The sequence below is a fragment of the Lissotriton helveticus genome, chromosome 2_2 (assembly GCF_964261635.1).
Source record: "Lissotriton helveticus chromosome 2_2, aLisHel1.1, whole genome shotgun sequence".
NCBI classification, from domain to species: domain Eukaryota; kingdom Metazoa; phylum Chordata; class Amphibia; order Caudata; family Salamandridae; genus Lissotriton; species Lissotriton helveticus.
The window spans coordinates 524,864,631-524,879,899 of record NC_136060.1 but is presented as its reverse complement, the minus strand read 5'-3'; the positions used below and the strand labels follow the sequence as shown (position 1 = coordinate 524,879,899).

The 15,269-nt window shown below is 43.3% G+C and overlaps 1 protein-coding gene across 1 annotated transcript in view; it reads left to right on the top strand.

The window, feature by feature from the left end:
• Nucleotides 1–15,269, top strand: part of LOC144821701 (solute carrier family 22 member 7-like) — a 254,092-nt gene that overhangs the window by 185,330 nt on the left and 53,493 nt on the right. Inside the window, exons 7-8 of the mRNA XM_078678918.1 lie at nucleotides 7,440–7,549; nucleotides 7,652–7,866. Of these exons, the coding sequence (XP_078535044.1) occupies nucleotides 7,440–7,549; nucleotides 7,652–7,866 (325 nt within the window). The remainder of the gene's footprint in view (nucleotides 1–7,439; nucleotides 7,550–7,651; nucleotides 7,867–15,269) is intronic.

Sequence of the window (15,269 nt, the reverse complement as noted above, 5' to 3'; positions counted from 1 at the left end):
CAGTAAATGACACCAACAGTCATGCAAATGTTAGCCGGAGGTTACAGATACAATCGACCTTCACAAGCCTACTGTAATCACTACCATGAAGTAAATCACAGGTCATTTCTGGGAGCAAATCTATGAGAAATATACAAAATCGCATATATCTTTGTGATCTTCAGTCACATCTAGAATTTCTTGACTTTAGTGCAGCTCTTAAAAAACTAATAACACTAAAAAGCGTACGAACATTAGGCAGATGCTGCAGCTATAGTAGTGCTACACAGACATGCCTCAATCTCATTTCTTTTAAAACAAAATTAAGAAACAAATGCCTAGGTTACATAAAATATTTACAGCGAAAAACAAAATGTAGGGTATCCTGTGGAGACCTATTGTCGCAATCAGAGGGACCTCTATCTTCCAAGTGTGGGGCAAAACCGAGGGGCAGATGCCAATAAATGGTGGAGCAGGTTTAATCTATAGCAGGTAATTAAAAATCTATGGTGAATACTAGTTAAAATAAATAAATAAGACTCCATGTCCTGCACAAACTTCAAGAGCACATGCCCTCCTACCAAGGGTTTCCTAAGCTCCTTTTCCACCTGGGAAGCCATGGCATATTTAAAAAACAATTATTTAACAATGTTCTTGTCCTGTGGCTTTACTGTATCATGTCTCGTAAAAATGTCAGCTCTGCCTATAGCTATAAGGCTCTCCTTGACACATCTTAGCCAAGGAATTTCTGAGTGCGAAACAGTCCTGAATTACTGATCAGTTATAACCAGCCTACTCACTGGACCAAATCTTCACCCAACATAACAGGGGTTTAACAGCCACCAAATCCTTTTTTGTATGCCCTAGGGTACTTCCAGAATTCATATAAAATAATTATTTGGTGCGATCTGTAATTTGTCAGCTGCCTTGTACCCCCATACCTCAGTTCCATATAAAGCCTTGGAGATACAAAAGGAATTATACAACTTTAAAATTACACCCAGTGACCATGTGCCTAGTCTATGGGCATAGTTTGCAATTGCTCCCATTGATTTTTTCATGTCCAGTAACTTCCCCTCCTGCAGCTATGTAAAGTTAAGTTTCTCGTCAAATAGGATGTCGAAGTAAGAGAAGGCCCGGACCGTCATTAAACTATGTGTGCCTACGTTATAAGTGTTATGTCTAGTGGTCTGTCCACTGAACTCCATGATATACGATTTATTCAGATTTGGGGACAGGTCCATCCTATTCATAAAGGACACAAACCCATCAAGTAAGACCTGCAGTCCCCTTGTTGTTCATCCTAGCAGTACCGCGTAATCCACTTACAACAAGATGGGAACCGCTCTCGGCCTATCCTAGGGGTGTCAGCCTGTAACGCTATCAAGGAGGATTCTAGTCTGTTAATGTATAACGGAAATAAACAAGAAGCTGTTATACATCCTTGTCTAACCCCTCTAGAACATTTAAAATATTCAGTAATATTTGCTTCCTGAGTATATCTGACTGCAGCAGTAGTATTAAGGTAGAGAGTCAATAAAACATTTATAATCGCCAGGCCAACCCTAAAATCACCAAGCAGAAGCCGCAGTTTACTGTGGGTCACCCCGGTTAAATGCTGCGGGGAGGTGCATGAAACCCAGGAAAAGAGCACCCGGTTTAGCTATCGTATATTTAAAAATTATAAGATAAAGGTTTAGGCACTGATCTGTGGTTGACTTTCCTGTGCGAAACCCATATTGCAGCTCCAAGATAATTTGGTTACTATCCTCCCAATCAGAAAACCTATTTAATGAAACCCAGCCCAGAACTTTAACAGTGGCATCAATAAGGGATATAGGCTGATAACAGTGAGGATTATCCCTATCCCCTTTCTTGAAAGGCAGAACAATGGTGGCCGAAGACCACGAGGGGGGCATTACTGTCAAAACTGCAGCATTTAGTACTCTGGTTAAAACTGGAACCCAGAAATCAATATTGTCATGAAAAAGGTCCAGTGGAATTCTATCTGGTCCAGGGGCCTGATTCTGGGAAAAACCCTCAACACCCAACCTAACCTCATCAGGAGTACGGGTACTGGCTCCAGCTCTAAAAAGGGGATTTTGGTTCCTTAATGGTTTGCTCACTGTGTCCATGACTATAAACATCCTCAAAATGGGCCTTCCAGTGCTTTGGTGTGATGTTATGACTTAGTCCTGGTATTTCTGGCTCCGAGAAACAAAGGCTGTTGATGATCTTCCAGAAAACGGTACAGTGCTTTTGTTCATACGCTTTTGTTAGCTCCTCCCATGCTTGATTTTGTAGCAGGTGCTTCCGGGCCCTGAATGCCTCCTAATAGTTACTGCGACAAGTTGACACCCAGAATCTGTCATATGGGGCCTGATTCATGACCAGCATCGAGTTGCTGCAGGGTCCGGGAGTACTCTCTATCAAACCACCTCGGAAAATCAGTGCGAGGGGTGGCTACCGGGACTGTTAATTGGCTGGCGACTAATCGTGCAATTGCAATAAAACCATGTATGGTTTCTTCCCCAGGGGCTAGCAAGTCTAAACACATTAGAATCTCCTGTTGTCTTGTGCTAAAAAGCGAATGATTAAAAGCGCCAAGACGCCTCCGGGCAATCGTTGCGCTATATAATTTTAATAATCAAATCAAATCAAATCAAATCAACTATGACCACCTTAGATGTCTCCCTTGATCACTTACAAAGATGACGCCCACATTTACCCTATGGGTATACTCCATGTGTAATCCCTCCCTAATCGTATAGGTGGACCAATTCTGGGCTAGGTCTGGCACAGATGACAATTTAAATCTCCCAACATGATTCGATGCATTCCCACCCTCCCTACCCCCCCTTCCCTGACCAAGAACACGTCAAAAAGATAAAGAAATAGCATATTACATACATACAACAGAAATTAATCCCGTATGATATACTTTACCATATGGGTACAAAGAAATAAAGATGATAATACTATATACAGAAAATACAATCATGTATGTCTCTGAATCCACAATAACATTGGTGACCAAATCCGCATGCCCATTAATCTTTTCTTAGGCCCTCTGGGGCAGATTTATGAGGCCCTTGCGCCACGTTTACGCTGTTGTTGCGTCACGCAAGGCGGCGTAAACGTGACGCATCCCTACGACCGATTTACAACGTGACGCATCTAGGCAGATGCGTCACGTTGTAAAGCCCTGCGCCGCTTGTGGGCGTTCCGGCGCAGGGTGGGCGTTCCGGGGCAGGTGCACCTCGCAAAAGTGGCTGAGTGAAATCTATAAGATTTCACTCAGTCACTTTCAGGCCAATGCTGCGTCAAAACCCTGCACCTGCTTGAAGCAGGCGTAGGTCTTGACGCAGCATTGTTAAGATGGGGCACCCTCGAGCCTTGCTGGAGCTGCGTCGCGCTTGCGACACAACTCCAGCAATGCGCCACCTTAACGGCACAGATGCGTCACGCATCTGTGCCGTTTTTGCCCCATGGTGCGCCGCATTGTAAATGCGGCACACCATGGGTGGCGGAGCTGTGGCGCACTGTGGCGCACATTAACTGGCGCATCCCTGGGGATGCGCCAGTAAACATAAATCTGCCCCTTTGTTTTTATAAATTGCAACTTCCAGGCTACAAGTGGCTAATAGTCTAGACCTCCATTGTTGAAATGCCGGTGGATCAGGATCTAACCACGCTGAAGCAATAGTAAGTCGAAGTATAGCCATGGCCACGAATATTAAGCCCTGAGTGTTTGTCAGCAATTCACGATTTGCTACCCCCAGCATGATTTCCTCCGTTGAGATTTCAATTCTTGTTTGACAAACCTCTGATAGAAATTCAGAGATGTCATTAATCAGCTTAGTCAGCGTATTACATGTGGCAAATATATGTGTAATATCGGCCCCGTATAGTGCACAACGAGGGCATGTTTTCCCTTCCCTGTTCCCCATTTAGCAATTTTCTTGGGGGTGTAATATAGGAAGAAAAAAGTTTTATAAAATTGCGCCTGTAGCTTTATCGACATTAATGAATGTAATGCGAACTCATATGCTATGCGGGGGATATTGAGATGTACTCCTAGTTGTTCCTGCCAAATTACGCAATATTTGTCCATATCATCTGGGGCCATTAAATTCAGTGTTTCATAGATTTCCCCAATCCTGGGAGTTGTTTTTTTACATAAATTATCAATCAATTGATTGTTCCGGAAGTTCTCCCGCCCACCAGTTTTCTTCGTTAGGAAATCTCTAACCTGCAAAAACTTAAAAAAATCCCTATGGCTAATATTATATTCCTCATGCAGATCCTCAAAAGTCTTAAGGCATCCTTGTTTATAAAAGCAACCCAGTTGCACCATCCCTGTCAATATCCATCTATTTATACAATTGTCATGAAATATTAGAGGCAGATCATTATTATTATTTGTTGGTGTATAAAATGAGAATCGCCCAAACCCCAGCATTTTGCGTATACTGCTCCATGCTTTATAAGTTCCTACGATGGTCTTAAACTTGACTTTCTTAAAATAGTTATCGTTAGTATGTCACCAGAAGCAACTAGCACAATCTTCTCCTAGTAGGAGTTCTTGAGGGGTCGGGATCTCTTGATTAATACTATCGATTGAGATCAAATTGGCGCAATATTTTATGACAGTGGCCCAATAATACAGCTTGAAATTTGGTAGGGATAAACCTCCCTTTTCCTTCGGTAATACCAATCATTTAAGTGCCCGTCGAGGTTTTTTATATCCCCAAATAAAACTTGAGAGCATAGAGTCGATACTCCTAAAGATTTTAGGGGAAAATTCAAGGCAGATAGTCCTAAAAAAATATAAGAATCCTGGAAAAAAAAGCATCTTAATCAAATTACAGCGACCCCCTATAGTTAGATGTAAATTATCCAGTCGGATCATCTCCTTCTTGGTTCTAGAAATCAATGGTTTTAAGTTAATGTCAACAATGTTTTGAATTTTGGAAGTTATTGTATGTATTGCCCGCACACTCTCGCTGTCAATCTAGGTCATTAAGGTCCCTCAGGGCAGCATAGAGGTTAAGCGTTGTCTGTATTCCACCAAAGAAAAAAGAACCCCTTTCCTGGGTTGGCAGTGGTTGCTAGTTATAGTAATGTAAGTGGGCCTATAAAAAAATCCAAGTGGTACTGACTTGATACCAGAGCCAAAGCAGAGAGGCTGAGAACTCTGTTGCAAGATGTTTTGTGACAGTTCTGGGAATCTAAATGTGACTATCACACAATCGCCCTCAAATGTTTTCCTAGACCGTCCTATCCAGGAAAACCTCCTGAACATCAGAAGATATGCCTATGCTCTTCCACTTTAAATTTGGTATGTTTACTTAACCAGTGTGTTACTTTATTAATCAGTTGGGCAGAGGGTTCATCCCTTTGTGGACCGAGCCCTGGACCCCTACCAGGACCGCAGTGTAGGGGCATCAGGCTGGGGAGAGATCAATTACTGCTAAACCAGGACTATTGACGGCAGATAAGCTATCTATCACTACTTCCCATTGATGTGTCGGAGGGCCCTGGTGGGTCTGGTCTGACAGATTGAATGGGGGTAAAGAGGTCGAGGCTGGGTACCCATAAACTAAGAATCACAGTTCCTAATTCTTGGTGCACTTGGATTAGCAATAAGAGTCTGGCTAACGGTTTGGGTATCTGGAGGGGGATTCCAATTCGTTCTGTCTGCTGCTGTGAGATAACATTCAGAGGAGTAGAGTTAATTGAAGCCAACACATTTTCGACTCTACCAAGTGTATCTCTAGATTCTGACATTACTTTGGGGAGGTCGTTACAGAATAAATCAGTCAGAAATGCAATGTTTTAAAGGAGCCCAGAACTCTGCTACAACCTTGAGTCAATAGTTGCAGTTTCCTTCCCTCTCTATATGGTCTCTGCTTCTTGTTGACTCGTTGCAACCACTTAGGTGTTGGGGACCCCCCAGGTTCGCACTCTAATCAGAAGCAGTAGCCACCATCTTGTTGGTAATCGCTCTGGGGGTAGGGTTGCTGGAGCTGGGGCTTGAGGCATCAGGGGACATCAGGACGACACCCAAGACTCTGGGTGATGTTGGCTGGCCATATCTGAGAGTTCTCCCAGCGTGGAGAGAGAGAAGCCACCCGGGTCCAAGGAAAGCCTCCTCTCTACCATATCTATTTCTTTTGCGATGGCCCCCACTATTTTTACCAAGAAAGAATCAATGGTCACATGTTTCGTGCCAGATGGGGTACACGCAATGACTGCCTCCCTCTTCCTCATTGAGACCAGTTCAACAGGACCGCCCAATATTGAAAGAGCCAAACAGGGATTAAACCACACACAAGGGCCAAATATTCACAGTTGGTGCATCTGCTGCACTCTGCAGCTCGTGTGGTGTCAACAAGATTGACCGGTCCCTTCCAGAAGAGTATGGTTGCCTAAAACCATCTATGCCAACCAAAAGACCAAGAAAGTAAGCCCAGTCCAGCCTCCATCTGCTGTGGACAGGCCCAGCCGGGCCAGCCCTTGTCCCGGGGGTACCCGCGCGCATCCCGCACTGCGGGAGCCCAGTGCTGTTAATAAAGCGCCTCCGTGAAATGGTGTGGGCTCTCTGCAGTGGCCTCAAGCGTTGCTGGGGCTTGCAGTCTCCTGCCCATTCTCCAGTCAGTACCTGGCTTTCTTTATCAGTGAGGAGGTGTTTTAAGTTATGGCCAGATGACTGCAATGAGATGAGGGGAAAATCATGCATACCATGATCTTGCCTTCCTAGTCATTCATCTGCTCTCAATCCTGAGTAGGTAGGCAGCAAGCAGAAATGTATTCCTCTGGTAAATGTCACTAAAATGCAGAACCATCCCTCGAAATTTGCTGACGTTTGATATTCCTGCCAAAATGCCCATTGTGTATTTCTTATTTGAGCCACGTGCAGGAATGTTGGGGCACCAAAAGCATTACCTTCTCAAAGTTCAACTTGTCAGGATAAAACAAACAGTGTCCCTTTGTCTAGGTTTTTGCAAGCTCTAGGTACATGTTGCAAGTAGTCATACTACTCACAAGTTGTCTCAAAGCCTGACACAGTTGGCTACTGACTGAGAACTGCACAATTAATTTAAATAGTTAAAAAATGTTATCATGACATTAAAGGAAGCTAAAAAATAAATCAGAGTAATATCAATTGTAAGTGGAAAGCCCAGATGAAGCTCTAAAGGATGGGTGAAGCCTACTGGGGTGAACCTTGCATATGTTTAGGACTTTCGTGAACTGGTTTGGTTGTCAATGTTTTACCATGTAATGATTATGGTGACCTGCATCTAGAGAAGTTAGAGCCAGATTAAGATTAAACCCTTCATCAGACCGTAATCAGTGAACACAAAGCTCAGCTGCAGTCACAGGCATGATGAAAAATGCAATTTATTTAACTACACTGCAGAAATATCTAACTTCTTAATGTACTTTATTGTTCTCAGGTACTCAGTAAGGTAGCAGATGATGAAAATACTGGTAGAAATTACTCATTCGTCGACTTATTCCGAACACCAGTACTGAGGAAAGTCTCCATCTGTATAGCAAGTGTATGGTAAGGATTTCTTTTATGTTCTAATCTAAAATGTATTATCATTCACTGTTTTTAAGGTCAGCAGAGTGGCCCAACTTATTCTAGGTGTCACCTCTCTTGTAGGTTTGCTTCATCACTCTCTTACTACGGAATAAGCCTCAACATCAGAGGCTTTGAGCTGGACATGTACATGACCCAGTTCCTCTTCGGAGCAGTTGAAATACCATTCAGGCTGGGCATATACATCCTCCTGAAGAAGGGCGGCCGACGTCATGCACTGGCATGGACACTGCTGCTCACCGGGTTCTGCATTGGCATAAATATTGTCATTCCAATCTGTGAGTTTCTCTGAAATGTACACTTTTGTTTAAGTGTCTTTTTGTCACAAAGTAAGGTAGATTGTCTAACCTTGAGCATCAGGTACAGCAGGAGCGATGTAGTTGCTAATTTCTCTCCTCCCTAGGAACGGCGCCTCAAGGGAGTCATAGACATGAATACTCCCTATGAGGACCTCCCCCAGGGAAGGGGAAAAGTGGAGAAATAAACCATAAAGGACTGGCAGCCAGAAACCATCTACAGAGCGCGGCGACAGGAGAGACACCATGCGTTAGATCTGTGTTCTGATTCCTGCAGAGAGACACAAGAAACACACATAAATGCACTCCCCCCTGACTACAATACTGGTTATATATACATATGTGTGTGTAATCACTTACTTAGTAAAGCTGCCACAAGCATTCCAGTAGAAAAGGGCACAAAAAGGTAAAAATAAAGTAAATGCAAAAGAAACAGGAGCTATTCAAGAACCACGGTTCTGGAAAGCTAAAAGTTGTTTAGCTATAATGGTGAAAAGTCATATGAGTGAAAAGCTACTTAGCTTCATGAATGCAGTCTCTTTCTGCTCAGCTGCACGGGTCTCGAAATCCCAGAATATCGCTTGGAGTCAATACTTCTTGCTTCTGTAGCGATTCACTAGGCATAAATCCGAGCTTCTCACCAGATGAGGTAAGCCAAAACGTGCAGCAAAATGTTGATTCCCAAAATAATTGCCAAGAAACAAATAATATATAAGCAGAGAGAACACTCTCAACGGTAGCGCTCTGCTAACATGTGTCCGGTATTTCTGTATGTATATACAATCCAATGTCAAGTTCAAGTCCGTTCCTTCCCGTTCGCAGAGAGCTCTACTCTCTGCTCTTCCAGCGCAGCTCCAGATGGGGTCAAGTGTCAATAAGCATCGCCAACGCTGTACCAGAGAGCTTCTCCCTCGGCTCTCACAGCGCGGCTCCAGATGAAGAGATTAAATCCGAGGCAAAGTGGAACAGCACTCTGATTTGCAAGGTTCCAAATCCGATAAGGCACTAGAGAAGGGCAACACCACAGGTCACAAGCACCGAGGGCTTACTGAGAGGGATAGATATAGAAAGCAGGAGCATAGCGGATAGGGAAAGAAAGAGGAAGGACTACACAGCAGGCATTCTGGGAGACGTAGTCCATCACTAAACACCTAAAACGTGACAGAACCCCCTCTCAACGACCAACGTCTCGGCGGTCCACCAGGTTTAGAAGGGTAAAAGGAGTGGAAATGCCTCAAAAGCCCAGGACAGTGTAGATTAGCGAGCGGTTCCCAATAGCGTTCCTCTGGCCCATACCCCTTCCAGTCGATTAGATACTGCAAGACACCCCTCACTCTCCTCGAATCAAGCACAGTCTTCACCTCATACTCAACATCCCCCTCAATCTCCACAGGACGAGGCCTCACTGCAGCCCTGGTACCCTTCACATATGGTTTCAATAGGGACACGTGGAACACAGGGTGGATGTGCCATGACGTAGGAAGTCTCAACTTCATGGCTACAGGATTAACCACCGCAACTATGGGATACAGACCAATGAACTTCGGTTGTAAACGTGTATTTCCCTTAAATCTCAGGTGTCTGGTACTCAACCATACCTTATCACCCACTGAGTATGCCGGCTCAGGAGTTCTCCTTCTGTCGGCCTGTATTTTGTCGCGGTTTCTGGCTACCGCCAGATGCTCTTTGGCATCCTGCAAAACAGAGAGAAGGTGAGCATGGTGTTGTTGGATGGTAGGATGGGAGGAAAGACTTGGTTGTTCAAAAGGCAGTGAATTGGGGTGATACCCGTTAAGGCAAAAGAAGGGCGAACAACCCAAAGAAGAATGAGTAGTGTTATTGTAGGCGAATTCCGCCATCCACAACGTTCTCCACTCCTCATCTTGCTGGAGGGTAAAACACCTCAAATACTGCTCCAACGTTTGATTCAGTCTTTCTGTTTTGCCGTCTGTCTGTGGATGATAGCTTGTTGACAAACGAGCATCGATTTTCATGATGTCGCACAGAGCCCTCCAAAACTTGGAAGTGAACTGTGTTCCTCTATCCGTAATGAGAACAGAGGGAACACCGTGCAACTGTACCATGTTTTGCAAGAAGACTATGGCCAATTCTCCTGATGTGGGAAACTTAGTCAATGCAATAAAGTGACCCATTTTAGTTAGATGGTCTATCACCACTAGGATAGTGTTGTTGCCGAAACTGAGAGGCATTTCCACGATAAAATCCATGGATACCGTATGCCATGGTGCAGGAGGTAACGGTATGGGACGGAGTAATCCGCTGCTTCGTTGGTGCTGTGCCTTAGCTTGAGTACATATGGGGCATCTGGCAATGTACTCTTCGATGTCCTTCCCTATCGTCTCCCACCAAAAGTATCTGGAAGTGGTCTGGAACGTTTTTTGTGCTCCCATATGTCCACTCAAGGAAGAATCATGAGTCCATTGTAGGACTTGCGTCTGTAGTCCTGTCTCAGGTAAGTACAGTTGCTTCTCCCTAAAGAGTAACTTGTCTCTCAATGTTCTCAGTAACGGTTCTTTGGCTATCCAGAATTGTGCGTCCACGTGTTCGTTTTCTTCTTCAACTTGCTTCAGAAATTCAGAGGAACATGTGATCGCTGACGCAGATGGAATGAAAGAAGCCTTTTGTAAAATGATGGGAGGGTCTTCGAGTTCTGTTACTTGATCCCTCAATACGGGTTCCGGTCTTGAGAGGGCATCGGCTTTGCCGTTTTGTGGGCCTGGACGGTATTTAATTACAAAGTCAAAATCTGAGAAGAATAAAGACCACCGCAACTGGCGTGGGGTTAAGGCCTTTGCACTTTTCAGAAAGAGTAGATTACGGTGATCCGTGAATATTTCAACCGTGTGTCTAGCCCCCCGGAGATGGTGTCGCCATTCCTCACATGCTCTCTTTATGGCCAGCAACTCTTTGTCCGTGATACTATAGTTAATTTCACTCGAAGACAATTTCCTGGAAAAGTATGCCACAGGATGGAGTTGTCCTGATTCGGGGTTCCTTTGCGATAATATGCCTCCTATGGCATAATGAGAGGCATCTGTCTCCATCACGAAGGGTTGATTGGCATCAGGATGCCGTAAGATGGGCGCAGTGATGAAGCGGTTCTTCAAGGCTTGGAAGGCATGTTCGGCGGGGTCAGTCCACTTGAAGACAATTTTTCCTCAAATTATTTTTTTCTAGTTCTATGTGTAAAACAGACAATAGTCTAACACTAACATGAAGGGAATGTAGGCTACTCTGGCAGGGGCTGAGAAAAAACCCACTAGCTTTTCCAGAATACACATACATTTTGTGAGTTAACATTTCCCTTTACAGAACACATTTTCCATTCACGCAAAATCCAGGACACTCATGTAGCTTGGATTTTCATTTCCAACTCATTATAAATACCTTCTTTTGTATCATCAAATTCTTCACTAACCCTAACCTCCTATCCTATTTCAATTAGTTTATGGGATACCTTAAGAATTATGCATGCTTCCACTAACTTGAAGATCAAACCACATACAAAGATAGAAAACCCCACCTCCAAGAAAAACTTGCCAATAGAAAATACAATAAAATGGCAAGACTTTCTCAAATCCTGCCACAATCATACACATATGTAAGAGACAATTTCCTGAACAATTTATTTAACCAAATTGGCCTACAACATATGGCACCCTTTTGCTGAAGCTTTCTGGGCAAGTAATTGCAATCCTGAGTATATCCCTAACACCTCAATCCATCGAGGAAGTGGCCTTTTTCTCATCAGGAATTATAACCAGGAACAACTGTCTACAACTTTCTCGATTCACATGGAAACTTTCCAGGTTGTGATTTGGGTGAACCTACATCACTTAGGCTCGTCTTCTCTCCTACAATTCATAAGCTTACAGCCTCTGACTCCTGGGAAGTCCGTTCTCTCATCCCTGGAGGCTGACTGAGAAAAACATGGTCGGTGGAGTCTAGATTACAGCCTGCATAGCCCGTTGCCATCATCTCACATGGTAATTCAGCATGAACCAGGGTCAAGCAAGCTGAGGACCACAAGCCAGCTAAACTCCTTTTTGACCATGCCTCACCAAACAAACACTACTTTAGGAGACTGCTCTCGACCCTTTTGGGGCTGTTCGGAGTTTGTCAGACAAGACAAGACACTCTGTCACAAACATGGCGGATGTCTAGTCTAATGTGCCTAAAAGCTATCCATCATATATTAATATTGAGGAAAACACCAAAATCCATCACAGGAGACAACTCTCTTTCTCTGCTTCATCTGAACTAAAATTAGATTTTGTTATATCTACCTAGGAGAACAGACAACATGAAAATCATGATCTGGGCCCTACATAACCTAATAAAACTCTTTTATTCACACTTCAATATGCTTCTGAACATCAGTACCAGCTTTAGTGCAAGTAACCTTGCTTTTAAAAAGTCTATTCAAGACCCTGAGGACCTTCTCCAAAAGTCAAGACCCCACAGTTCCAAGCAGCAAGCTCCTGTGAAATCACGGACTGACTGTCAACCCCCCAAAAGCATGCCAGTACTTAAGTTTCTCCGGTCCACATTACACCCACAAGCTCTCTCCCATTCCCCCATATCCTCCTGCATACAGAAACATAATATCCATATACGTCTTGCCTCACACTTCCTGAGTCAACAACACCCTATAACCAAAACCCTCTATCAGAAACTCCTCCTACCCCACACACTTCTCCTTACTCTCTGTCACCATCAGTTACCTCACACGTCCCCAACATAATCATAGTACACCCACAAAACTCTATCATACCCTCTCATGAACAGTGGAGATGGCTCGTCACTTTCTGCTCTCATAAGCAAATTGAGCTGGTTTACAAACTCAAACCTAACCTTATTATTTGCTATAGAGACATTATTTAATTCAATCAGGTTTCTTTGAGCTACCCTCTAGAAATGGCACACGAGGAACAGGTCTTACAATAAACAGAAACCATACCTCCCTCTTCCTCAGCGGTATTCTAAGTCAACTCCTGACAATGTGCAATTTAGATTAAAACACCTCCATAAACCAGGGCAAACAAGGAAGACATTCCTTCATGATGTTGAATGTTTCTTGTCAGGACTCCTATTCCTACCATCAACAGCAGAAGAAATGTTTAGGATCCACACTACGCTGAGAGGGTTAACCGCTGCACCCTATACAGAATTTAAATAATGCTTCCAAACTTCTCTTCTTTGCATTGCCTCCTCCACAATTGAAGAATGGTTATAAATCACAAACTTGAAATTGTAGATATATATTTAGATCGCAACTTAAACTTGATTGTCCGAATAGAAACTTAGATAAGATATTACATGCAGCCTGCTGTAGACCTAATGGTCCGTATCAACAATTTACTTATCCATGATTCATCCAACTCGACAGGCGGTGAGGGCTAGGAGGTGTGCGCGCTGGTGTGTAATACTGGTTAGCTGTTTAGGTAGTTCATCCGTGCTCAAATTTCAGTGGTCCCACCGCCACTGGGCCACTCATCTTCATAAATTCATAACCTATCCTGAAAGGAGCAGCTTAGTTCACAATATTCACAAATTAATTGTTCAAGTAATATCTTCATGCAAGAAAAGCCCATAGTTTCATATTCTGTGGTTTATTTCAAAACCTTTCAAATTATTAGATCCAGGCAATATTACAACAAATCAATCAGCCATTTTTCCACACTTGAACATCAACAGGTCTGTAAATTAAAAGAAAACCAATGCATCAATAAAGAATTTTACTGGTGTTTCTCTGTTTCAAAAACAAAAAATCATTAGTATCCCAACAATCATGACATTAACTTAATTTTACATAATAATGCCTGCCTACGTCCAATCTTTGAATCCTACCTAGATCTAAGGGTATAAGATTCCCTCGTACCAGCATAACAATATTCTACACTCTGCACATGACTGCCCCGTGAGAACATATCATGCTTCCACATCCTTTCTAAATCAAAATCCTTATAATTACAGTTGGTCAAAACCCTTACATCCCATCTTTAAATTCCAATCAATCAAATTCATTATAATTACAGTTGATCAGAACCCTTTCATTTCATCTCCAAATGTGAATGTTTTATTAGTCTCCCACATCTCTCCTCTTTAAATGTTTATGGTCCTGTAAGGTTCAATTCACCAATCCACCTCCCAATTGCCAGTGACCAGCTCCTTTAAAATTTCTAATACTGAAAACATACCTCCAAATTATGTATTGATAATTAGCTTTGTATTTCCTGTTCAGGTATCCTCTATCCATCCCATTAATGAGGAGGTTTTCTACAAAGCAATAAATATATATGTATATGTGTGTGATTGAACTCACACATTCATATTCCAAGTCTGTTGAGCAAATTTCCCAATCATAGCTACTCGCATTGTGCCGCCGGTGGGGTGTTTTTTGTTTTGACCTCCCCCTTCAACCCGTAATCCTCCTACAGGTAGTTCCCACCAGTATTATCCCTTTCTACCAAGGTATACTATACAAGGTACCAGCACCCCTCTGTAATACAAATATATGTACTTGTCTGCGGTTAAACTTAACTCACACATTCATATCCCAAGCCCCTTCAAAGTGAGCGCCTAGCCCAATCATAGCTGCTCCCATCGTGCCGCCCACGGGGGTGTTTTTGTTTAGTCCTCCCCCTTCCATCAATTATCCTGCTATATGTAGCCCCCTCCAGTACACTCACTTTCTACCCAGGTATGTTGTCCAAAATAACAGCACTCCTCTGGAATAGGTTATTAAAAAAACGTCCCACCCGTTGAGCAGTTACTGCACTCCCCCAAACACAGTAGAACCCACTTTCTCTGGTCTCACCTTTCTAACAGCGCGTAAAAATCCAATCTCGCCCGGCCAGTTCGACTAATACTGCCATGAGCTAACCAACACAATCCTCCTTCAATTTAAAAAGCTTGTGGGCCAATCAAATGATCATATTTCCATTCTACTACTTTGCATTTTCAAATGATGATCCGTCTTTGGTCCTACATGATACCAGGCAATCGCAAATCTTCTACCTCCCTCATCGAACCATACAATTTGACCAGCGGATGGATAAATAGGAGGTCTCTGTTTAGCTGGCTGGAAGGAAAAAAGGGACTCCAGGCAATGGTAGTGTGGGGGCCACCTTGTAATGTATAATCACACCTTTCAGGTGCACTCACATCAATGCAGATCTAAACATCTTGCCTCATTGGTGCTGCAGGTTTTTACCATGAGTCCACTTCTCTTTATTTTATATGTAAGGTTTCTCGCAGAGATTGTGAAATTCCATGGGCTCACACTTTTCTTGTGAGCCAATGATACTCAAATTGTGGTATCCTTTTCCACCAATTTTGACTGCAGTGCAGAAGCCCTCAAT